At 36.4% G+C, this 27,114-nt stretch overlaps 1 protein-coding gene across 1 annotated transcript; it reads right to left on the bottom strand.

The window, feature by feature from the left end:
• Positions 1-22,722: 22,722 nt before the first annotated feature.
• LOC120013150 (probable acyl-activating enzyme 5, peroxisomal) lies at positions 22,723-24,643 on the bottom strand. Its single transcript, XM_038864864.1, has one exon. The coding sequence runs from the start codon at positions 24,480-24,482 to the stop codon at positions 22,830-22,832; it is 1,653 nt and encodes a 550-aa protein (XP_038720792.1). The 5' UTR covers positions 24,483-24,643; the 3' UTR covers positions 22,723-22,829.
• Positions 24,644-27,114: the final 2,471 nt, after the last annotated feature.

Genomic DNA, 27,114 nt, shown 5'->3' with positions numbered 1-27,114 from the left:
GAAGTAAATTTTGTAACTCAAAATATGAGCAAAAGTATAGCTCTAAATTCCACTGAGGATTTCAATCTTATTCTTAATGAGTTACGTGATACCCTGTATCAGTGGGCTGGGCCATAAATCCCTTCATGGGTTGGACAGTGGCTAGTGTAGTGGTAGCCATGACTTGAACACCACATCGCTTGTAGACGAGGGTGAAAGTGCAGAACATAATAGGTCAAACTCTCAAACTAGTAACAACCGATTTTCCTTCGATTGGTGGCACCAAATCCCATAAAAACTCCATAGTTAAGCGTGCTTCTACTAGAGAAACATTGGATGGGTGACCTCCTGGGAAGACAAAGTCGTGAGGGCTAGTTGGGCCCAAAGCGGACAAAGTGTTACTGGTATTGAGGGGGCAGGCTGTTATAGGAGCCCAGTATTACGAGTGGGTGTATGGGTTCACTTCGCGGGGACGCGAAACCCTTAATGGGGGTGGAATGTGATACCCTATATCAATGGGTTGGGTCGTAAATCCCTTCGTGGGTTGGACAGTGGTTGGTGCAGTAGTAGCCATGACTTGAATACCACATCGCTTGTAGATGAGGGTGAAAGTGTGGAATATAATAGGCCACTCTCAAACTAGTAACAATCAGTTTTCCTTGGAGTGGTGGCACCAAATCCCATAAAAACTCTATAGTTAAACGTGCTACTACGAGAGAAATATTGGGATGGGTGACCTCCTGGGAAGACAAAGCCGTGAGGGCCAGTTGGGCCCAAAGCGGACAAAGTGTTACTGGTATTGAGGGGGCGGGTTGTTACAAGTTGTTGTTGTCAACAAAAAAACTTAAAAAGATTTATGAAGAACAAGAAGACCAAGGATCTTAAGAAGAATGCACAGTCTTCATCAGAAGCAAAGAAAGAGGACAAGAAAGGTAAAGATTTATCTTCAATTCAATGTTCTGAATGTAAAGGTTTTGATCACTTTGCTCAAGATTGTGCAAATAAAAAACAGAAGCAAAAAGATTTAAAAATGACTTAGAGTGATGATACTGATGAAGAATCATAATCTAAAGATGAAGATGAGAAAGATGAAGAACAAGTGGCATATCCGATTGCATTGGATGATTTCATAGCTGAAATCAGTTCTATTGACAATGAATCTAAGAATGATGTTAAGGAACTCCAAACTGCTTATAACAATCTCTTTGAAAAATGTATCAAGACCAAGAAAGAAAAATTAGAGTTCATTAAAGCAAATGAGACATTGACCAAAAAGTTAGATCAAACTAGAATCACAATCAAAGAGCTCAATGACGAGATTTCAAAGCTGGAAGCCTAGTGTCAACCTGATGCAACTTCAAATAAAGCTTACTTCACTTATGTAGAGGCAAAGCATGAAAAAAATTTGAATCTGGTTCTAACAAATTGTAGAGTATACTTGGAATGCAGAGAATGTTCAAAGAAATGTCTTGTCTTGGATATGAAGAAGGAGAAAGCTCTAAACAAGGACAAAACAAGAAGACTTATTCAAAGTTGTCCTCAAAATTTGTCAACTACATTCCATTGAGTTCTAAAATTCTTACACAGGAAGAAAAAATATTCTCAACCTCATCAAAGTTAAGCAAAGAAGGTAAAAGATTTCATCTACCTTTTATATGTGAATCTTCTCATAAGTTTGGTTTGACTGCACAACCATTCATTGAAAAATAGCAATACCAAAATGACATGTTTCATAGATTTACTCTTATTTTTCATTATTGTGGTATTAAGGGACATATTAGGCACAATTGTCATAAGCTAAAGCCTACCTGGCCAAAGTACCTCAGGAACAAAAAAATCAAAGAAAGTTTTTGAATAATAGATTTCAATCTCTTATTGAATAGCCAACTGTAATTCCTAAGATTTTACCCAATAAAAAGAGTCTTTCAAAATCAAATCAAGAAAAACAATTTTGGGTCAAAAAAATTGAATTAAATTGCTTATTTGTGCATATTTCTTTGAATGCTCTAAAAAAAGATGTGTGGTACCTAGACAGTGGATGTTCTCGTCACATGTGTGGTAACAAATCCTTTTCCTCTTCCTTTAATGACTATCATGATGGATGTGTGACTTTTGGTGATGAAACTAAGGTAGAAATCAAAGGTAAAAGCACCATACAGACTCCAGGTGACTGTAAGCTAAAAAATGTGTTGTATGTTGAAGGATTGAGGGCGAATTTGATTAGTGTTAGTCATTTATGTGACTCAAAGTACACAACCTTGTTTAGTAAACGTTATTGCAGGGTATTTGATACTAACAATTTGTGTGTTTTGCAAGGAAAAAGGTCACATGATAACTGTTACACCATACCTGTTGAACCTTTAACTACATACAATTCTATTGTTGCTCCATCTTTTGACAAATTATGGCATGAAAGGTTAAGGCACCCAAACTTTTGAGATTTACAGAAGATATCTAGGTCAGAAGTTGTGCGTGAAATTTCCCAACTTGACTCCAAACACGACATATGTACTCCTTGTCAGATGGGCAAGCAAACTACCTTAGTTCACAAAAAGGTAAATACGGTTGGTACTAGAAGGCCATTTGAACTCCTTCATATGGATTTTATGGGACCAATTAGAGTAGAAAGCCTTGGAGGTAAGAAATACATTCTAGTAGTTGTTGATGAATTTTCAAGATACACTTTGGTAAAGTTTCTACGTGAAAAATATGACACTTTGATGCCTTTTATGATCTTTATTTGAGATTGGAGAATGAAAAGAATGATGATGATTTTCGCCTGTGTAAAATCAGAACGAACCATGGTACTGAATTTGAGAATGTTATGTTTAACATGTTCTGTAAAGAGCAAAGAATAAAACGTGAGTAATCGGCACCGAAGACTCCCCAACAGAATGGTGTAGTAGAAAGGAAGAATCGGACTCTTCAAGAAATGGGAAGAGCCATGCAGCATGCAAAGTCTATATCTAATAAATTCTATGTTGACGCAATGAATCCATTAATACAACATGCTATGTGTTAAATTGGGTTCACGTCATACTAGGTACCACCTATACGTCCAATGAATTGTGGGAAGGTAAGAAACCTATGGTTAAGCACTTTAGAGTGTCTGGAAGTCAATGTTATATTATGAGGGATAGAGAAAACATTGGTAAGTTTGACACTCGTAGAGATGAAGGTACTTTTCTTGGCTATTCCTTACATAGTTGTGCTTATCATGTTTATAATCATAAGACTATAACTATAATGGAATCTACTAATGTTGTTGTGAATGATGAGGTAGCAAAAAGTACTGATGGATAGACAGGACAATTTCCTGATACAGTAATTCTTCAAGATGAAGTTGATATGATTGTGGAAGATAATGTAGGTTCTGCCAAGACTAGAGATTTTGAAGTAACCTCCAAGCAGCCTACGTCAGAAAACCATTCCATGGCAATTGAAGTAACCTACATTGATCCTACCTCATATGACCTCATACCCTCTCAACAAGCCAAAAAGAATCATCCCAAGGACTTAGTGTTAGGAGAGATGTCTACTCTAATGAAAACACGTGAACAAATGAGAGAAGAGGTAAGTCATATGTGTTACATGTCTCATATAGAACCCAAAAATGTTAAAGAAACTTAAATGATAATCGTTGGGTTAATGCTATGCATGATGAGCTAAATCAATTTGTTCAGAATAATATTCAGAAACTAGTTCCTAAGCCAGATGATGTCAATATCATAGGTACCAAATGGAATTTCAAGAATAAATACGATGAAAATGGAAATATTGTCATAAACAAGGCTAGGTTAGTAGCTTAAGGATACACTCAAGTTGAAGGAATAGATTTTGATGAAACCTTTGTTCCAGTTGCTATACTAGAATCCATATGTATTCTACTATCTAGTGCTTGCTTACTTAGGTTCAAGTTGTTTCACGTGGATGTAAAGAGTGCATTTCTTATTGGATTCCATACTAAGGAGGTGTATGTCAACCAACCTCAAGGTTTTAAGGAGCCCAAGTGTGAATCCAATGTTCAAAAACTAAACAAAGCAATCTATGAACTCAAACAGGCTCCATGGGCATGGTATGAGAGACTTACCACTGTTCTTTTGAGTGTAGGTTTTGATAGAGGAATGGTAGACAAGACACTATTTATAAAAAAGAGATCAAAAACATATTCTGGTAGCACAAATTTATGTGGATGATATTATTTTTGGGTCTAGTTCTGTTTCTCTCCCTCAAGACTTCAGTGAGTTGATGAAGGGATATTCATATATGGATCAAATTATGTTTGAAATCTTGTAAAAAAGTTTGATGTAGCCTCTTGTAAGCCTACACCAATCCCCATGAGCCCCAACACAAACTTAAGTAAAGACTCCACTAGTAAATCCATATATCAAACCTACAACACGAGTATGAATGGTAGTATTCTTTACTTAACTGTCAATAGACCTGATATTTCTTTCAGTGTTTGTGCACGGTATCAAGCAGATCCTAAAGAGTCTTACTATACTGCTGTTAAAAGGATTATGAAATATGTCAATGGAATAGTTGATTTTAGAACTTTTTGCACTAGGGATACTAACACTTCTCTTGTAGGATATTCTAATGCTGACTGTGCAGGATGTAGTGATGATAGAAAAAAGCACTTATGGCAGATGATTTTACATTGATAATAATCTGGGTTCATGGCACAACAAGAAACAAAATTCAGTCTCGCTCTCTACGGCTGAGGCAGAATACATTGCAGCTAGTAGCTACTATAATAGCTATTATGGATGAATATTTGAATTCTTGAGAAAAGCACTAGGGGTAGTGAACATCACTTAGATATTCAATATTCTAACTTAAGACGTGAGTGTGGAGTATTGATGTAATAATTCTTACAAGTGCACAAGAGTCTACGTATAGCACAGTGTATACAAGTACGAGGTCGATCCCACGGAGACAAGTTAATTTAATTAATGTACCTAACTTGATGAATGATTGAGATTTAGGGGAAAATGAAGAATGATTGATGTAAATAAGATAAAAAAAAACAAAGAAATAAAGTTCAGATTTTGTATCCAATAAGAGAATAACACTAGGGCAATGATTTCACCTTGCAATCCTATCACAAGCATTCAATTAACAAACACACAATTATGGTTCCAATTCAAGGGTTGATTCTTTCTAAAATATGTTGGTTCGTTTGTTCGCGGTGCTAACAAATATTATCAACAATGGATTAATCATGTTCAGTTTGAAGTCATTAACCCAAGGTTAACAACTCATTACGATCTAAAGAACTATAACAACCAATCAATCCCCTAAACCTTATTCATGACAGTCGACAATTGATTTCATTAATTCCGATTCCACTAAGACACATGAATTCGGTTGGTTCCTTAGTCCTAGCTAGATGAGCCTAATTGAGCGTTCAATTGGTGATCAGGCAATCAAATAAACAATAGACTATAAGCATGGTAATTAAAGACATGAATCATTAAACCAAAATTAATGCATTCATTAAATCGAAATACTTGCAATATTCATACTAGTCTACATCAAGCCCTAGCAAAGAGGTTTAGTTACAACCCATCATCCAAGGGACAAAAAAATTAAAAAGATAATTCATTGACAAAAGATGAAGAAACCCCCTTGAGATTGATGGAATTGTTGTTGGGTAGGAAGCCTTGATTCCTTGGCTCCTTGTAAAACTTAGAGAGAAGAAGTTTTGCTGCTTGAAAACCCAAGAAAAGAGTGTGTCTAACCCTAAAACCATGGCCGCCCTTTTATACTAAGGTTTTAGAATCAAGAAAGCCTAATTCTAAGTAAATTCGGAGACCTAGTCCGTCAGGGTTCCGCTCGAGCGGTGGGCAAATCATCTTCTGGTCCCGTAACTCTGATACGCTCCACTCAATCTCTTATGGCCGCTCGAGTGGAGACCTAGCCGCTTGATCCTTCTGAGGTGCTCGAGAGGGCATATATAAGATTCATCCTTCTCCACGGATCCCTCTGCCATGTATAGTTTGTGTGATGCAATTTCATTCGCCTTTATCTCTTTTTACTCCAAATCTTTACGACGGTGCTCCTACATCAAAACACAAACAACACAAGTAATACCAACTTAATCCCATCAAATTTACCAAGAATGATATATAAAATAAGCACAAAAGTGTGTATAAATATATTCACATCAAGTATAGCTAGAATGTATAAGTCTATGATTTGTTATGATTTGTTATGATTTGTGCTATCATTCTAGCTTGTGTTTAACTGTATTGAATACTCACTCTTATTTTGGTTCATGGTATCTGAAAATATCAAGTTATCTGATGAACAGTATTGCACATATCTCTTCTTATGAAGTATGAGCTTCTTGAATGCTTTAAAATCTATTTTATAGATCTATTGAACAGTTTCTCTAAAAAAAAGCTTCAATCTAGCCAAAATGGAAAGGGCAACAGCAAAGAAAGGTAATCTTCTCTTGAAATAAAGTGGGATATACTCTTACAAAGAACTCCTTTCGAAATAAGAAAGGTTTCAAATTGTTGAAAAGATTGTGAAAGCTACCATTAAAGCAAAAAAAAAAATTTGGGTTGTGAATTTCAAAATATTCCAGAAGGAGGGCTAGATTTGAAAATCTATTAAATTTTGATTTATGAGTATTATTTTTGCTTAGAAAATAGCAAACTCTTGAGATACACACACTATCACGGTTCAAATAAATTGCTTCATATTTCATGACATGCTTCTAATAAGAGTTTTGTTCAATCTTTTTGAATACTTGAAATTATGATGTCATCTTATCCGTGCATAATCAACTGTGAACTGATGCATGTTAGATAAAAAATTTCATCCCTAATCAAGTTCTATAATGTCTGTCGAGTGATTGGAATGTCTCCTTGATGTGTTTCAATATTCTTGATTACTTTCTTTGTTATTTTTGTTTGGGAGAAATTATTTTTCTTGCCACTTTGATAGGCGCTACAAAATATCGTTTAGATTTTCTTCCAAATATGGACTGAGGACAGTTTTGTCTTTTTTGAAAAAGTTTGACAGTTGTTCAAATCCAATATTAATTAGGCACTCCTTTTCGTGCTAATTATTTGCTATTGGAAAATCGAAAAGTCTTTTCAAGTTTAACTCCTTCATGGTTTCCTACTCCCTAAAGATCTCTCAACTGTCTCTCTTTCTAAAAATCCCTAATTGCTCCTTAAAAGTCCTTTAATCTACCTTAGGGCTTCTTGGTGTTTTCTTAAATCATTTCTATGTCGTTCTACTCTGTTCCACTACTATTTCAAAAGACTTGTGCTTTCTTGGATAATGGTAAAAACCAGAAGATCGAAGGAGTCGTCCTCCACCTCTAATGTAACTCCTGGTGGACCATCGTTTCCCTCTTCCTCTCCCTCAAGGTTCATTGAGTATTACAGGAACTTCAACTTTTAAAACTTTCTTCAAAGATCGTCCCTTGAATACAAAGAGACCATTCTTGTACGAGACAATGGGTGACCTTCACCTCACTAATATTATTGAATCAAGATCTTGGCAATCCATCACTTGCCTCACTGGACCAGTGTATGGATATCTAGTACGGGAATTTTGCTCTAATCTAGTTGAACTTGACGATGCTACTGAAGTGTTCTGTTAGATTAGAGAACAATCATTTCTTTTTACTGTGGATATGATGGCCTCTATTCTGAACATCCCCAAGGTTAGTGAGCCAAGATTTTATCCTTTTGCTATTCATACAGAACCCCTTTTGGCTGAAATTCATTCCTATCTTTGAGAAGATGGTGGTTCCTTTGATGGTACTAACCTGCCCCATAGACTGCTTAGAGTATCTCACATACTACTCCATATCTTTATTTGTTCTACTATTCTTCTCACCGAACATCATGGCAATCTAAATGAACGTCATTGTCATTTTCTGCATGCGATTCTTATTTGCAAAACCATATGTTTGCCTTCAGTTCTTTTTTCTCTCATAGTAAGTATCAAGAAAAATCAGGTCTGTCCTATCAAACTTCCTTTTGGTGCCAAGCTCACCAAGGTTATTGCTCATAAGAAAGTTGCTCTCACCGATGATTTAGTCCACATTCGCTCTTCAATAACTGAACAAACTAGGTAAAGGAGCCAACAACAGTTATCTGATACACCTGGTGATACTTCTAGAATGGAAACTCTTTCTACTGATACCTCTGGCATTCTTGCCCAAGTAATGGCTAATTTAACTTCCTCTACTACTGCTCTACCTATCCAAGTCACAATATTGATTGATCAGGTGTCTGTGTTAACCTCCCAAGTTATATCTCTGACTACTAAGTCTCATACCTTTCCACTCTAATCACTACTCTTGATCACACTCTATCCACTCTTTAGAATGTTGGACCTAAATTTGCAAAATTAGACCAAGAAAATGCAAAGTTGGCTTTTGTGCTTGATTATATGTCTGTCCAAGTCGATCGAGCTTTTGGACTTCAAAACATACAGTATGAAGACCTGAAGTCTCAACTGATTACTCTCAAGAAGTCACACGATCAAGTAGAGGAGATTTTGTAGGATTGCTTTAAGAAGGCCCGCAAACATTGATGCTCAAAAAGGGGGAGAAGTTGTTTTAGAGGGAGAGAGGATGATTTGATGATAATGTTTGTTGATGTTATTGATGTGTTTGGTTTCGCTTACTATTATTGTGCTCTGCTTTGTATGCTTGATCTTATCATGCAAAGTTGAAATAGTTAGGGGGAGTCAGTCTGAATAGGATTGTGTTTGAATAATCTTCTAATTTGCTTACTTCTCTTTACAGGTTTTTGGTTTTGACCACTCAACTATCAAGGGAGAGATTGTTGGGGTATGGACCCCTACTAGTGATGAAAGTTTTGAGTGATCAGCCATTATGTGATGATTTCTTATTATATATGCCTTATTTGTGCTTGTGTATTTTTGGTTGCTTTTGTGCAAAGATGTATTCTGAGATAGCCTATCCTACTGGATAGTTTCAAATAACTTGATGGAGGCTATACCAACTATGCTTTTGGATCAGAACAAACATGGTATAAGTATTTCAGCTCAGTACTGACATGGATTAGAATATTTAAGGGCTATTGCGTCTTTAGTAAAATATTAGAATAGAGTTGTCTTTAATTATAAACTTGTTGTCTAGGTTTTAATTAAAGCAATACTTATGTTGTAAGTTTTCTAGTTTTGGTTTTAAGGAAACTCCTTAAAATTAGGTTGTGTGATTGAAGCTCACTTAGGAAACTCAGATCTCAGAAGATTTGAAATCTAAGGCAACTAGGGTTCCTAGAAGACTATTTATACTTGCCGTCAAAAACTTTCCAGGTATCGAAGATGGTGCACAAGTACAAAGCAGATTCTTTCAAGCTTCAGAGTTGTTTGTTTCATATGTTTTAATAGTTGAAGAAGAACCCTGGCGTCAGACAGCTCTTGGTGGGGTGGATCACTTATTTGTGGAGTATCAGACAGCTTCTTCTCAACATGGATGCTTTGGTTATGGCCAAAGTTTGAAACGACTAATGTAATTGTTGTGCAGTAGGAAACATACGCTGGATAGTTGATGTACTAAGATATCTTAGAGTTAGCTCTTTTGTAATTTTTATTCATATAGTGGATTGTTTCCGAGGTTGGTCACTTGATAGACTCTAGATTTTTTCCTTGCTGGGTTTTTGACATTATTTCGATGTGTTTGATTGTTGTTTACTTATTTTGTAAGTTCCATAATATTTGACTAACGATTCTTGAGCAAGAACATACTCTCGCCAGTCAAAGCCCAAAGCTTGTCAGCTCTGCCCACAATTGAGCGTCACGTGACCTAGGCTTCTATAAATACATGAGGCCCAAGCCTCATTTAAGAATCTCAACTACATGGAGGTATCTTGCTCTTGTTGGAAACATGCAACTCGCGGAAGCATATAAGAACCTCATAGACATAAACGATAGCTAGACGAGTTTCAAAAATTTCTTATCAAACGCTACTCACCATAGCATAAATCATATATCAATTAATTGCAAGTAGATTATTTACCTTGAGATATCTCTGATTTGATCTCTAATAATCAGGAACGAAGGATGGAGTCAGCAAGTTTGATACTAAGCTCAAACATACGGATCTTCCACCGTATGCACCAATTCCCAAACTTGGATTGAGAGGGTGGTCTCTTTTCTCCAAGAACCTAAAGAACACAAATCAAAAACTAGTGGAAACCATTAGAGAGTACAGAGACCAACTGGTGTCTCCAAACTTATGTTTACAAAACACACATTATGTGTGTATTTATAGGGTCGGCCACACCTAGGGTTTTCTCCCTAGGTGGGCCGGCCCCTAAGCCTCTACTTCTCCTAATTCCGGTCCGTTTTGGTTTTCATGTATCTTCTAGTATTGAGCTTCTGGGCTACAATGAGGACCAACTAGGAAAAATAAAACATGGGTTTTCTATAAATTTAATTATCAGTACAAACCCATGGACATAATTATAATTCATAAATTATAATATATTCCACTAAAATATTATAATTGCACTCCCTGTTTTATCTAAAATTAAATCTGAGTCTTTCGTTATACTTGTTCATAAAATTCCTCACGTTAAGTTACAGATACCCGTCAATTAAATATGCCACTGATATATAATATTTAAGACATTTTTAAATATTTCTTTGAGCTTACCGGTTAACTTATTTGAATGTGTCGGATTAATTAAAATCCACCTGTAAGGTTTTGACACAATCTCAAATCCTATAAGCATTCTCAAGAGGGTATCATCAATCCATAATTGGACGTGAATTTTATTTTCCATCATACATTTAATGCGGTAACCCAACTCACTTGGTGTTTGTTGGCCTGTACAAAAAGACCTCACCCTTTAGTAAACCAAAGTCCCGTACATTAAATGCACATGTACTAATAATCTTTAATAAATTAAGAATATGAACAATTATATAATGTCTGTGTGAGTGTACAATTTTACATATAGTCAGACTGGGAAAATTGACTCACACGTAGTCCTGATCAATACGCTCCAAGTGTACTGGTATAGTAAGTTCAAGCTTTGCTGCTCTCTGTAACCAAGATAGGTATACTAAAAAACTATACCACAGCCAAGCCGACGGTTTGTCCAATTCCATCTTAGTTGTGTTCGCTTACTTATATTTGATAGAAACTTATGAATCGATCTTTCGTGTGCAAGCTTAGACTCTACACACCAATTCATATACCATATAGAATAAAAGACACTGATGTCAAAATGTCTTTTCTCATTTTAAATGCTAAATATATTTCATTCAAATAAATAAATCGAGTTTGAATATTACATAAAATAATGGCCTTTAGCATACTATTCCTATCAATCTCTCACTTTAGCACTTGGTGAATGGATCCGCCAGGTTATCCTTTGATGCTATCTTCGTCACTACGACATCGCCTCTCCGTACGATCTCTCGTATCAAGTGATACTTGCGTTCAATATGTCTTCCTTTTGAACGAGCCCTTGGTTTCTTTGAATTTGCAACTACTCTGCTATTATCACAGTAAAGTGTAATAGGAGATAAAGCTGTAGGCACCACATTCAAGTCTATAAGAAAGTTCCGGAGCCATACTGATTCTTTAGCTGCCTTAGAGGCTGCTACATATTCAGCTTCCATAGTGGAGTCAGCAATACAAGATTGCTTGACACTTCTCCAACTAATGGCTCCACCTCCCAATGTGAAAACGTACCCTGAAGTTGATTTCCTAAAATCTTTGTCTGACTGAAAATCTGAATCTGTATACCCAGTGGGTATAAGCTCATCAGACTTGTAAACCAGCACATAATCTCTCGTTCTCCTTAGGTATTTGAGTATGTGCTTTATAGTAATCCAATGTTCCATACTTGGATTAGACTGATATCTACTAACTAGACCAACCATATAACATATGTCCGGTCTAGTACACATCATGGCATACATGAGGCTTCCCACTGTCGAAGCATATGGTACTTGACTCATTTTCTTTATCTCATCGGCATCCTTAGGACACTGATCTCGAGATAAAGTGACTTCATATCTGTAAGGAAGAAATTCTTTCCTGGAATCTTTCATGCCGAATCTTGCCAGGATGGTGTCAATGTAGACTCCCTGAGATAGACCCAACATTCTTTGTTTCCGATTTCTTTGTAGTTTGATCCCAATAATGTGGCCGACTTCTTACAAATCTTTCATTTCGAATTGACTACTCAACCAGACCTGAACAGTAGATAATATAGCTACATTGTTTTCGATGAGTAATATATCATCCACATAAAGTACTAAGAATACCACCACACTTCCATTACTCCTCCGATAGATACAAGGTTCATCAGGACATTGCTCAAATCCATAGCATTTTATGGCCTGGTCGAATCTTATATTCCAAGATCTAGATGCCTGCTTGAGTCCATAAATGGATCTCTTAAGCTTGCACAACAGGTGCTCTTGGTTTCTCACTACAAATCCATCTGGTTGCACCATATAGATGCTTTCGTCAAGACTTCCATTTAGGAAAGCAGTCTTGACATCCATTTACCATATTTCGTAATCATAATATGCTGCAATGGATAAAAGTATCCGGATAGATTTAGGCATGGCTACCGAAGAAAAAGTTTCCTCATAATCGATCCCTTCTTTCTGAGTGTACCCTTTCGCAGCAAGCTTAGCTTTGAAGGTTTCAACCTTCCCATCCACCCCCTTCTTTCTCTTCTAGATCCACTTGCAACCAATGGGTTTTACACCATTCAGTGGTTCTATAAGTTCCCAGAGCTGATTTGAGTACATGGACTCCATCTCAGATTTCATAGCTTTCTTCCAAGATATTGCATCTTTATCTTGGAGAGCTTCTTTATAGTTACTGGGATCAGTATCTTGTTCAGTTGGGATCATTTCATACACTTCACCCAATAGAGCATACCGACTAGGTAATCTAGTTACCCTCCCACTACGACGAGGCCCTGTTTGTTCGTTTGGAGTATTTTGGTGTGATGATTTTGTTCGATTTGTATCAGGATCTTCATGCTGATCTGGTTGATTCCCCAGCATGTCCTGATCATCCCTTTGAACAGAATCAGTTTGGGATACCACAATCCTCCCACTGTTATGTGGTACTAGATCGTTATCCTCAACTGGTGTTTCTTGAGTTGTTTGGTTTCCTTGTGTTTCCCCTCTTAATTCTTCAAGAACAATCTTACTTTTGGGTATGTGATTCATCATATAGTCTTTTTCTAAGAATCGGTCATTGGTGCTAACAATGACCTTCTGATCCTTAGGACTATAAAACAAACCACCTTTCGTACCTCGAGGGTATCCAATGAAAAAACATACTTCTGTTATTGATTCCAACTTTCCAGTGTTCCCTACCAACACATGGGCTAGACTACCCCATATCCGTATATGGGCCAAGCTGGGCTTTCACCCTGTCCATAATTCAGTAGGAGCAGTTGGTACTGACTTAGAAGGCACTAAGTTCAGAATGTAGGCAGCTGTTTCTAGGGTATAGCCCCAGAAGAAATTAGGCAACTCAGAAAAACTCATCATCAATCTTACCATTTCCATAAGAGTCCTATTCCTCCTTTCCACCACACCATTTTGTTGTGATGTGCCTGGCGCAGTCAGCTGGGATGAAATCCCCTCTGCATTTAAGTATTCCATAAACTCTCCCGAGAGGTATTCGCCACCACGATCAGATCGTAGTGATTTGATACTCTTTCCTAAACGCTTCTCCATAACTGCCTTATAGCTTTTGAACATCTCAAAAGTTTCGGACTTATGGTGCATTAGAAAAATGTATCCATACATTAAGTAGTCGTCTATGAAAGTGACGAAGTACTCATAACCTCCTCTCGCTTGGATAGTCATTGGACCACACACATCAGAATGTACCAACTCCAAACATTCTTTGGCTCTATACCCCTTGGCCGAAAATGGCCTCTTAGTCATCTTACCTTCCAAACATGATTCACAGACTGGAAGTTCCACAACTTCTAATGAACTCAAAGGTCCATCTCGTACCAGTCTAGTAATCCTGTTTAGATTTATATAACCTAAGCGTTGATGCCAAAGATAAGTTTGATTTGGTTTTGAAGGTTCCTTTCTCTTAAATGGCAAAATTACTGAGTTATTCAATTCATTACATTTAGCATAATTTGGACTTATAACGTGAGATTATCTACCAAAGTACCAGAACAGATAAAACATTTATTGTACCTGATACCAATAGAGTTATCAAACTCAAAACAATATCCATTCAAAACTAAAGATGGAATTAAAAGTAAATTTCATCTCATAGTTGGTACGTAAAGACAATCGTTCAAAATTAAATTCCTATCACTACTAAAACTCAAATGAAAAGCGCCTACTGCTTCTACTCTTAGTCTTGTTGCATCTCCCAAAAGCACGTAACTCCCTTCTTTATTTGGTCGTCTGGTTTCCTGGAACCCCTACAACGAATTGCAAAAATGATTAGTGGCTCCAGTGTCTACACACCAAGATCTAGTAGACACAACCGCTAATTGTGTTTCTACAACAAATAAAAGAAAGTTACCTTGAGTATTCTTGCTTAGCCATGTCTGACATTGCTTTTTCCAATGTCCCTTCTGGCCATAGTGAAACACTTGCCTTTTAGATTTTTCACTCCACCTTGAATACCCTTGGAGTCGACTGACTTATTCTTCTTTTGAGTATTTTTCTTCTTCTTACCTTTCGGTATAGTAGAAGATCACTTCTCATTCAGATAGACATTAGCTTGCTTAGGTTGAAGTTTTTCTGCTACTTTAAGCTCATTAAGAAGTTCCGACAAGGTATAAAGCCTTTTGTTCATGTTATAGTTCAGCCAAAAATTCTCATAGCTATCAAGAAGAGATTGAAGTACGATATCGATATGGTTTTCACCATCAATATCAGCACCAAGTACTTCGAGCTCATTCAAAAGACTCATCATCTTAAGAGTGTGCTCACTTACATTGGCTCCTTCCTTCATTTGGGTGATTAGGAGTGTTTTCATGGCAGTCTGCCTTGCGGCTCTGCCTTGATCACCAAACATCTCCTTTAGGCTATAAATGATGTCATAGGCACTTGTCATATTCTGGTGTTGTGTTTGCAACACGTCTGACATTGATGCTAACATGTAACATCTAGCCATTTCATCAGCCTTCTTCCACTTCTTGTGAGCACTAATTTGCTCATCAGTGGCACCCTCCTCGGGCAATACAGGGCATAGTTCAGTCAACACAAATTTGTACTCTTTAGAGGTGAGCACAATATTCAAATTTCTTTTCCAGTTGACATAGTTTGTTCCATCCAACTTATGGTCTTTCAGTATAACAGATAATGGGTTGAATGAAGGCATTTTGAAAAACTGAAAAATGACATATTCAGAAATTAATTTATGGCATACACGATTCGAATTATCTAAAATTGCACCCATAATCAATCATATAATTCGTTGACAATCAAAACACTTTAGCATGAAATTTTCTATCTCGATGGGAGAATAAATTCCATGCAATTTAGTTCACATTAAATTTCATTGTCTAGACAACACGCCATGTCAAATATTAATTTAATTAGTTAACTTGCTTTGGTCCTATAAATAATGGTATTGATTTCGATAGGAAATATTTCCATAATTTATATTTAAGTGTATAACCATCACTCAATCATAATCTTACCATCTTCATAAATTTATTCCAATGGGGAAATAATTTTATAATAAATGACTACCCATTATGACTATCAAGAAAACTAATAATCTGAGATATCTGTAATCGAAAATTTCCGATAGGGTGGAAGGTCTAAGCCAGCACATATTTTCAATTACATCTCTATTAAATTTTCTTACCAATAATCCAAAGTTAAAAAATATTTTCGTAATTTCAAAACTTCTAGAATTGAGATATCTTAAAAATTGCATTGACTGGAATTTACGCATGGCATTTAATTACAATCATACATACAATTAAAATATAAGACATAGTTAAAATAGGAAACCAAATCAATCAAGAGTCCTAGCTATCATGGTCTTCAATCAAGCCCGAATCTCTACTTGATTAGGAATCCCTATTTGGAAAATGCTTGAAATACTACTACCCGAATTGCCCCACACCCGCAACCCTTGCCGCCCACATCTGTCCGGCAGCTTCCGACAATGATCGCCTGCTGTCAGACGCACTACAGCACCTGCTGGCTGCAGCCAAAGCTATTGCCTGCTCTGACAGCAGCTGCCTGTGATGGCAGCAGTAGCCGACAGTAGTAGTAAGGCTGCTGGTGTCCTTCGTCTCTTCGTTTCTTCATCTGTTTTTATAAAAAAATCCTAACCTCCTTCAAACTGGAGTTCACAATCTAAAAATTCAATTTATAAAAATTTCTACTCCTTTATTTGAAGTGAACAATTATAAACCCCCTGGTGAGAATGGGCTTCTGGGCTACAATGGGGAAAACTAGGAAAATAAAACATGGGCTTCCTATGAATTTAATTATAAGTCCAAACTCATGGACATAATTATAATTCATAAATTATAATATATTCCACTAAAATATTATCATTGCACTCCCCGTTTTATCTCAAATTAAATCTGAGCCTTTAGTTATACTTTTTTTTTTTGAAAGGCCCACAGGCCACACACACGCTAAGTCATATCCGAGGGGCATAAAGGCCACCACAACGATGGAAAACTACCCAAATCCCAAACCCCCTGGTGAGAATGGAACCTTGGACCTCAACGTCCTGGGCAGACAACCTGACCAACTAGGCTACCTCCCATTCTCAGCCTTTAGTTATACGTGTTCATAAAATTCGCCACGTTAAGTTACAGATACCCGTCAATTAAATATGCCACTGGCATATAATATTTAATTGACATATTTAAATATTTCCTTGAGCTTACCGCTTAACTTATTTGAATGTGTCGGATTAATTAAAATTCACCTGCAGGGTTTTGACACAATCTCAAATCCTATAAGCATTCTCAAGAGGGTATCATCAACCATAATTGGACGTGAATTTTATTTATTAACAGATTATTTTCCATCGTACATTTAATGCGGTGACCCAACTCAATTGGTGTTTGTTGGCCTGTACAAAAAGACCTCACCCTTTAGTAAATCAAAGTCCCCGTACATTAAATGTACATGTACTAATAATCTTTAATAAATTAAGAATATGAACAATTCTATAACGTCTGTGTGAGTGTACAACTTTTCATATAGTCAGACTGAAAAATTGACTCACACGTAGTTCTGATCAATACACTTCAAGTATACTGGCATAGTAAGTTCAAGCTTTGCCGCTCTCTGTAACCAAGATAGATATATTGAAATACTATACCACAGCCAAGCCGACGGTTTGTTCAATTCCGTCTTACCTGTGATCACTTACTTATATTAGATAGGAACTTATGAATCGATCTTCCATGTGCAAGCTTAGACTCTACACACCAATTCATATACCATATAGAATAAAAGACACTGATGTCAATATGTCTTTTCTCATTGTAAATGCTAAATATATTTTATTCAAATAAATAAATCGAGTTCGAATATTACATAAAATAATGGCCTTTAACATACTATTCCTATCAACTCTCTCTCTGTAAAAACCTTTTACTTCTCTCACTACAAAATCTTCAGGTGACCAATTGACTTGATCCTCAAAGCTTCCCTGGCTGATACCACACCGGTGTTCAAATTTCACGGCCTGCCTTTAGTACGATCTTGCAGGATTGTAGAAGACCTTTGATAAGGACCAAGGTCGCAAACTCAAGAATGCATACAATCGAGCCCAACGTTATAAGATGAAGATGCACCGAGCCCAGCCCAGTCCGGGTAGCCATGAGCCTGAAGCTTTGCATGCGGAATACGTAGGTAACTTGGAGAGCAAGGGTGAAGAGAATATGCGTCTAGTTGATGGCTGATTTCCTATAGTTCTAGTATAGTTTCCTATTTCTAATATGGTAAGCATATAACTAGTTTCCTTTACTATTGTGAAAAGCCTTGATTACGGCTGAATATTAGGAGAAGTAAAGTAAGTGATGTTCTATTATTATTAGGAATTATGATGCATTGTGACAAGTATAAATACTACATTATAGCAGTTATGGAGTTATCAATAAAAATACTAGCAAAATCGAGAATTCATTCTCACAACCTTTTGTGCCTTACGCGAGTTTGGCATTGGAAAATTATCTGGGTTCTTAGGTTTCATCAGCCTTGATTGACACTTTGTTAATTGCTGATCTTCGGATTTACGGGTTGAAAGGCAAAAATGGAGAGAAAATAAGCTAAAAGAGAGACAGATCTTGTCAACACAATTGTTCAATTGAGGTAGAGGATTAGTTCGATCGATCGACTAATTGAAGGAAGTCAGCTGAATGGAGATAGAACCAGAGAGAAAGAAAGACGTGGGCCCGGTTGTTGACAAAAGGATGCAAGAGGGGCGGCAGAAGTGGAAAAGAAATGGAAAGAAAATACAAAATAGCAGTTTTTGGGACCCACAAACTAAAGGTCAAGAAAAATGTAAATAAAAGGTTTAGGTTTTGTTGGTTACGGGACACCAGGGACGCCAGAGCTACGACAGCGGCCGCAGCTCTCTCCTTTGTGTTTGCTGTTCTTTCCTTTAGATTTAATTTGTCTTATTTCTATATCTTCTTGTATATTAACTGGGTAGTTAGATTTTCATAACTAGGGTCCTAATGGAACCTAAATCCTGATGATTCAATAATTCTCTTGATTTCTATGTTTTGTTGATTGTTTATTGGTCTACTTAATGTTTTTGAGTGCTTAATCAACCCTTGAATGTTATGTTACCTAGACTGAGACCGAAAAGAGATATCTAGGATTTGCCTTTAATCATAGACATCGTAGATTGCATGAACCATAGGAATATAGAGGCATGACCTATGCAATCACTACACGGTTAGTCCATGAATTGTAATGGATTTTTGTCTCTTGAATTCAAATGTTAGGAATAACAAGGGTTGGGGATAAAGACACTTTTAATGTAACCAGGAATGAAACATCAAAGAGAATAGGGAAACCGATTATTGATAAAAGGTAATTAAGGGTTAGCGAGTCAAAGGAAGTGAATTGGATGGGGGACAGTGAATTAGGTGCCCTAGTGCTTTTAGTATGTGATATTCATTGTTGTGTTTGAAGTTAATTATGTTGTCCTAGCTCATTTTGTTTATGTCTTTTAACTTTCATCATCAACTATTCGGTTATCCAAATAGCGTTAGGATTAATCACAATTGATAATCAATATTAGTTCAATCAATCCTTATGGGAATAATAATTTACTCTTCATTTTATTACTTGTACAATTTATGCACTTATAAATATTTCACATCACTTGCATAGAAGGATAATACCCTTTTGTGGAGTCTACACTAAGGAGAAGGTGGAAGGATAGAAATTTTCAATAATTTTGGACCACTTGTTGTGTCGGTGGACATCCGTGCATATTCCAATATTCCCAAATGGGGCCCAGAATCACTTAAAATATGGACTAGTTGCTTGGCCCGTGCCGACTCTAATAATATGTTGCAAGACTTTCAAATAACTTCAATTATAGAATAATAGAATTTATTTGAAAATGCAAGATACCTTGATTGTGGTACTGCTTGTGCGGGATAAGAGAACTCCAAATTATGACGGTTCACTACAAGAAAAAGGACCTTAAATGATAGAAAAACACTATCATAAAAGGAGTGTATAATAGAGTTCATTTTTATCATGTATGTCATTGTCATCTTTTTATGACATAAAAAAAAATCTATCATGCATTAATGATATAATTTAATAATCATAAATCTATCGCACCAAAAAATTAATTTTTTAATTAATTTCGCTTAATATTTTGGCGGGAGTCGATTTTTTTTATGGGTATTGACTTTTTAAGTTTGATTTTCTGGGGGGAAAATGAAATATTTTTTTAAAAATTTTCATTTAATTTTGGTGCCAAAATTATTTTATTTTGGCGCCAAAATTTTTAATTCGGTATTTTTGTGACAGAATTTTGTGATTGGTTTTTTTCTGTCACGAGATTAAAAAATTATTTTAAAATAAATACTAATTTTTAAATTTTATTTATTTATTTCTGTATTTAAAATTCATTTACAGATTTGATATATGAAATTAAAATTAAATTGGATATAAAATTGAATCCAAAAGCATTATAATATACTACATAATATTACATAACATTCAATACAAGGAAAAAAGTCTCATCTTATATAAGCAACAGATTCTCAAACTTTATATTTCAAGTACTTTAATCAAAACAATTCCATGCATGCTAAACAAGAGAGAATTCGTAACAACCTATCAAACAAGACACAATTTCTAGCAACCTATCAAAGTTTATCAGTTTCACAAACAAAAAAAGAAGAAAATTAAACCATTCCCAGCCAAGGAAATGCAGCAGTTCCTCCCATTCCCAGAAAGGTCCTCAAACACTGCACAGATGAAAGAACTTTAGTTACCCAACTAGACCATTTGCATGTTTCAAAGGGTGACCTCAATTCAGATATATAGTCTGATAATCTAAATACATCAATGAAGCAAGGTTTATCTCAAACAAGAATCCACCAGCAGCTCAAGTTTTTGCTAAACAAGTCATCTATATATGGTATCGCAATTTGTACTAACCGTTTTGGTGATGCGTTGATGATTTCGGAACAATGATTAGCCCACTCCAAACGAACCTCGTCGATTTCAGCCTGAGTGTACATCGTCTTTCCATTGAACTGATAGGCACAACATAAAAGCCATCAAAGTTATAAAACAATGCTATACATGGTATAAACCAAACGTATGAAATCTTAGTCATCATTCATCAATAACTTACTTCATTCATTAGCAAACTAATGTTTGCTATTATGTCCTTCATGTATCGCATCACATAATAGCCGCATTCGATATTTCCTGGTTGTGTGGGTATTTATTCACAGTTAAACAAAAAAATGATAGTTAGAAATATAACATACTTTAGCTTAAAGTAATAGGCACACAATATTTACTTAAGGTAATTTGTTTTACCTTCACAAATCTCACTTAGCATTGTAATTCCATCTTTCCTTACTAACCTCGGTTGTGTACATTGTCATGGAGCTGTATGCATATTAAAGTACATGTAGTTAAGTATCTGAAATATAGTGAAACAAACCGAAAATAAGAATGCGATCAAATAGAAAGAATACATACACTTTAATCATATATTCCAAATCATGATCATGATTATCTTGCCCTATAGGATCCAGATAAAACACTTCTTTTTTCACCACATCAATCACAAGTAAAATTCAATGGAAACTAAAATAGAAAAAAAGAAGAAGAAGAAAGTAAGTAAGTAATAGAGAAACCAACAGTTATGTTATAAATCATCAGTTATGAAAGACATGCTAAACTGAATGAAAATTGAAATAAGAACACTGAATTCAAACCTGGGATTGTATGGCATAAATAAGAACTGACCTTTACTGGCCTTTTTCAGACGCCAACACAAACGCTCTATTCTGCGATTACGAGTGGCTTCTAGAACACCACCAGGTGGTGACACCGTGCCCGAACATATGAATCCAAATTGTGTCATTCCGTTCCTATTTGGGAGAAGAGAGTCGTACAACAACCTTTGACCCTAAATTCTCTAGGTTCACGATCTCAACACCATCCACCACTTTCTCCGTGGAACCATCCACCTGAGTCGTCGCCATCGCCGTGGTTCATGATGGTCGTTGGGTCGTCGTTGTCGCGCCATCGTCGTGGTGCACGATGGTCGTTGGGTCCTCGCGATTTGGAGAGGGGAACTGGGTTGAACCCTTGAGGAAAGGAGTTTGTCGGGTGATTTGGGGGTTTGGGGGTCAGGCGTAGATGGGAAGAAGAGAGGTGATTTCGGAAGAAGATGGAAGGGGAAGGATGAAGTCGAAGGAGACTTTGACGTTGAAGCTCGAAGAAGGATGAAGTCGAAGGAAATCATCTCTGACGTTGAAGCCCGATTAGATTAGAAGGAAGGATGGATCCAACGGTTGGATTAGAAGATGGATCCAATAGATCCAATGGTTGGATTAGGTCCACAAACTTGGTCCACATAGGAGAAAAACTTTATATAGATATATATATATATATATATATATAGACACACACACATATATAGATAGATAGATATATATATATATATGTATATGTATATAAATATATGTATACAAAAACCCTCTTATGCAGACACTCGTAAATTATACTAACTTACGTACCTCAATCTCACCATTGATTTGGAACATGTGATCCCCAAAGCAATGATCCCCACTTGTCATTTCACTTATCTACACGTTTACAAAAGGTGCTTAAGTTAATACATGAAAAAAGCCATGTGAGGGACGAATTGGATGTGAGAATACATAAAAAAAAAAAAAAAAAAAGTGTTTCTTTCGGTATTATTGCATGACCATTGCGTATGTAATCCTCATACTGGTCATTTTGAGGGGACTAATATCGAGTTGTTGTTCTCTATTTTTCCTTGCGTGCATTTGGGATGGGTGGTAGCCGTAGTTAGATTTTCTTTTTGGCATCGTAATTTTGTACCCATTTTTTTCTTGCGTCAGTTGCTGTCCCCGACCATTGCTTTATATTTTTTAGTCGAAGAATGAATATTTTTCATGTGTCAAAAACTAGTAGTATGCCTAAAATTTCAATAACAAATATAATATATTTTCACAAAAATCATTTTACGACACATCATGCACATTGTTATGAATGCAATGACAAAGTTACGAGACTAACAATCTTTTATTTTCGTAAATCATACGCCAAATGATAATGCCCATGACAACACTCCATGAAGAAATCAAATTTTTACCAAAACAAAGTTACATCCGACTCACTCTAGAAGGACCCAAACCTCTGGCCACGTCTCTGAGCAAATGCTTCTGAATCTTTCCAGTTGCAGTCTTTGGCAGTTCTTGTTCAATCACCACAGTTTTTGGCACCATATAATGTGGCAGCTTTTTCCTACAATACTCAATAATCTCCCTCTCGCTAGGTTTGCAATCAATTCCATCTTTAAAACTGATAAACGCACATGGCGTCTCCCCCCAAAATTCATCAGGCCTGGCAACAACCGCCGCCTCATTCACAGCAGGATTCGTGTACAACACCGACTCGACTTCTACACTGCTCAGATTCTCTCCTCCACTGATTATCACATCCTTTGATCGATCTTTGATTTCGAGATACCCATCTGGGTGCATAACCCCTATATCGCCTGTGTAGAACCATCCGTTTCGCATACACTTCGATGTCCCTTCTGGATCTTTCAGGTATCCGAGCATAACACAGCCTCCTCTCAATACAATTTCACCGATTGTTGACCCGTCTCGCTTCACTCTCTCTCCCGTATCCGGATCCAAAACGTCCACTTCTACTAACCCAATATTTCCTACCCCTTGTCTCGCTTTCAATTTTGCTCTCTCTGTTGCGGGAAATCGGTTCCACTGTGGCTTCCAAGCGCAGGAAATGACTACCCCGCCCGTTTCAGTCAACCCGTACCCGTGAGTTACTAGGAAACCCAGGGACTCGATTCGGGTTAGTATTGCAGCGGGTGGTGGAGCTCCGCCCGTTAGGATGTCGACCGGGCGTAACAGTTTTTCATTGGGCGAGTTTGAGAGCAAATTGAGAACAACAGGGGCTCCGCACATGTGAGTGACTCTGTGTTTATTGATCAGACCGTAGACTATGGAAGGGTCGACTTTGCGGAGACAGATGTTCGTCCCACCGACGGCTGCCATGCCCCATGGAAAGCTCCACCCGTTCGCGTGAAACATGGGCAGAGTCCATAAATACACTGGTTGACTCGGTATTGACCAGTCAACGAGGGAAGTTACTGTTTGAATGAAGGCCCCTTTGTGGCAGTGAACCACCCCTTTAGGATCGGAGGTTGTGCCCGATGTGTAGCTCAATGTAATTGGATCCAACTCTGTTTCGGGTCGAACCCATTTGAAATTCGGATCTCCCTTACCCAATAGTTCCTCGTAACTGTCATAGACAATATTAATGGGATCATTGATTGGTAAAACCTCATCTTCTTGGATGAGGACAAGCAGGGGACGCTTGACTCTGTCGCTCGGAAACAGAGAGATGGCCTCACGGATTAGAGAAAGTGACATGACGTCAACGAAGATGAGCTTTGATTCGCTGTGGAGAAGGAGTACTGAGGCTGTACGCGCGTCGAGGCGGGTGTTGATGCTGTTGAGGACCGCACCGGTGAATGGAACGGCGAAATAAAGCTCGTACATGGCGGGGATGTTTGGGGCAATAACGGACACCACATCGCCCCGTTTGATGCCCAATGAAGAAAGCGACGAAGCCAGCTGGAGGCACCGACGGTGTGTTTGAGACCATGTGTAAGTGGTGTCGTTGTAGATGACGGAGGGGCAATCTCCATACACAGTCGCTGCTCGATCCAGAAATCCTAAAGGAGTCAGAGGACATGAGTTCGCCGGCGATGCTTTCTGGTTCTCCATTCTCTTATCAACCTGATATTATTGGTGCCTCTACGACCAATCAATTTATTACGGCCCAGTGACTGGAAATGACAATAAAGAAATCTTAATATAAGAGCCCAACTAGATATGGACAAAACTAATTTATTAATGACCAAGTCACTCTTTGTATGTGTTGGTGTTGGGTAGAGGCAAATAATCCAGGCAGAGCAAGATATTAATTTAAGTAAGAAAATTAATGAACAAGAGAAAGTAGAAGATATATGTGGCAGAAGGAAAAGTTTGAGAATATTTTGCATATACTTTTTGCTTAAAATAAAATTCAAATTTAACATGAAAACAATTATGTAGGATATTCTATATTTTTTCATGTGAAATTTGATTTTTTTTTTTGAAAAAAAAATATGATTGGATGAAATTAGTAAAAAAAAATTCCGACCACTCTTAGGATTGGTGTGCTGTAGTTCACCACTCATGAAAGTCGCGTGGCCTGTTTCTCTCGTACGCACTATTTTGTTGACAAAGTTGAGAAAAAAAAAAAATGATTGGATTTATAAAAATATAAGTATAATTTTTGAAATTACTCTTAGGATTGGTGTGCTGTGTTCCCCTCGTGAAAGTTGTGTGGCCTGTTTCTCTTGTACGTACTATTTTGTTGACAAAGCTAAGGACAACGACAAGGCAACAACGCAAATAATAATGGCCTTTTGTGGACATTAGTGTGCACAGTGTATTTACGTCTTTTGCTTGGCTGCAGATACGTTTGGTAGTCGAATTAATAAAAGTAAAAAATACAAAAACATTTTATGAGTTGATGATGTACAGGATGACTAAGTTTACTTGGACTATCCGTTTTGGGTTTTTAGAAATTGTACATGTAAACAAACATTATTTGGATCAACATCATTTTCAATCTTATTTGAAAAAATAAAGTTATTATTATTATTAATCAACTATTTTATGGAAGTCATGTTTGGTAAGAAAGATATAAATGTAATTGGAATCTTGTATAAATTAATTTAATAGCGTTGGAATTATGTGCCTTAATATTCAACATTTTTTTGATATATAAATGAGATTTATTATTTGTTTTTCATACGTGATTATGAATATAATTATAGTTAATTAATTCACGATTCAGATTAATTGGATCACATGATGTGTCACAAATGAGTTAGGTGATTGAATGAGATTGATTGTAGAAGAATCGAACTCATCGGATCCTTCCACGTGAAAAAAAAAAAAAGAAAAAGAAAAAAAAAGCTTTACAATTTTTATCAATTTAGTCAATTCATTGGTAGTTGGTAACATGCAAATGCTTGTTATAGAATGACATGTCTCTATCATTGGGATCATTGAACATGATCGCTTACAAGGTTATTTTTTTTTTCATGGAATACTTATCACATATATGCAACGTTTTTTTTTTGCTAAATAATAAATATATCTTAATATTGATTTGATGATGAACCTAATATTTAATATTTGTTACTTCGATTTACCATATTGTGAGATGGTATGATCAATACCTCGTTATAAAGATAGTTAATTAACAATAAAGAAATGTGTGAAATAATAAACAATAATTGAACACCACAATTTTTATGAAGAACCTTAAACCGGAGAAAAAATCTCAAGTCTATACAACGACAAACCTTTGAACCAATTCACTATACAAAATAAAGGTTACAAAAGATAGGAATTCAACTCACTCACTCTAACATTTGCTTGAATGCACGAACCACCTTGATCTAATGTATGTTTCAACAGTCGGAATTCACCTTGGCTATAGTCTACCTTGCAATCCACCAAGGATTTGTGTTGAGACGATCTCTCTAGGAATCCACCAAATTCGAATCAACCTTGGAATCCACTAAGGGTTTTAAGGTGAACGTCTTCAACTATGGAATCTATCAACAACTCTCACAATTTTATTTGGTGGTCAATCATGATAAATCTCTCTCTTGACTACCAATACACTGATCTATTTTCACTCAAATACAAGAGATAATGAAACAAAGAACATGAAGCTTAACCACGATTTCAGAATTTTTCCAATTGCTTCGATGATCTTCCTAGAGTGCTCTGCCTTTAAAAAATGCTTATCATATTTTGGTGTCCAAGTGATAAATAAGAGAATAAACTTATCTAAAAGATAAATCTATTATCAATTGGAGATATTTAACAACAACCAAATTAACATATCACCTTTATCTCAACAAACATATATTTTCAAGATTTATCCAAATGTCTAAGATAAGATCTATTTATTTTATCCATACATGATAATTTAGATAACATATAAGTGATAAATAGAATCCGACCCACGTGACTAAATAATCACGTATGAAATGGATAAGATCTGTTAAATCGGATCCGACTATAGTAACCTACTCCATGTTACTTTCCTATAGTCTCATAAGAGAGTTAGATAAAAATCTGATTGACCACGCAACCATCATAATCACTAGGATTAAAAATCCTTCTTGTTATTACTCAGCTATGATGTGGATAAAAGTGTTTTTATATCTTGTATGATTGAGATATGATATTTGGACTTTAGATAAGATGTGTCTTTAGTTAGATAATCTTTATCTAGGGTTTGGCTCAAGATTAAACACTAGGAGATAAAACCTAAAGAGTGAAATAGCTC

The sequence above is a fragment of the Tripterygium wilfordii genome, chromosome 13, assembly GCF_013401445.1.
Source record: "Tripterygium wilfordii isolate XIE 37 chromosome 13, ASM1340144v1, whole genome shotgun sequence".
Classification (NCBI taxonomy): domain Eukaryota; kingdom Viridiplantae; phylum Streptophyta; class Magnoliopsida; order Celastrales; family Celastraceae; genus Tripterygium; species Tripterygium wilfordii.
The sequence above is the reverse complement of the archived record's forward strand: the minus strand, read 5'-3'. Positions and strand labels throughout refer to the sequence as shown.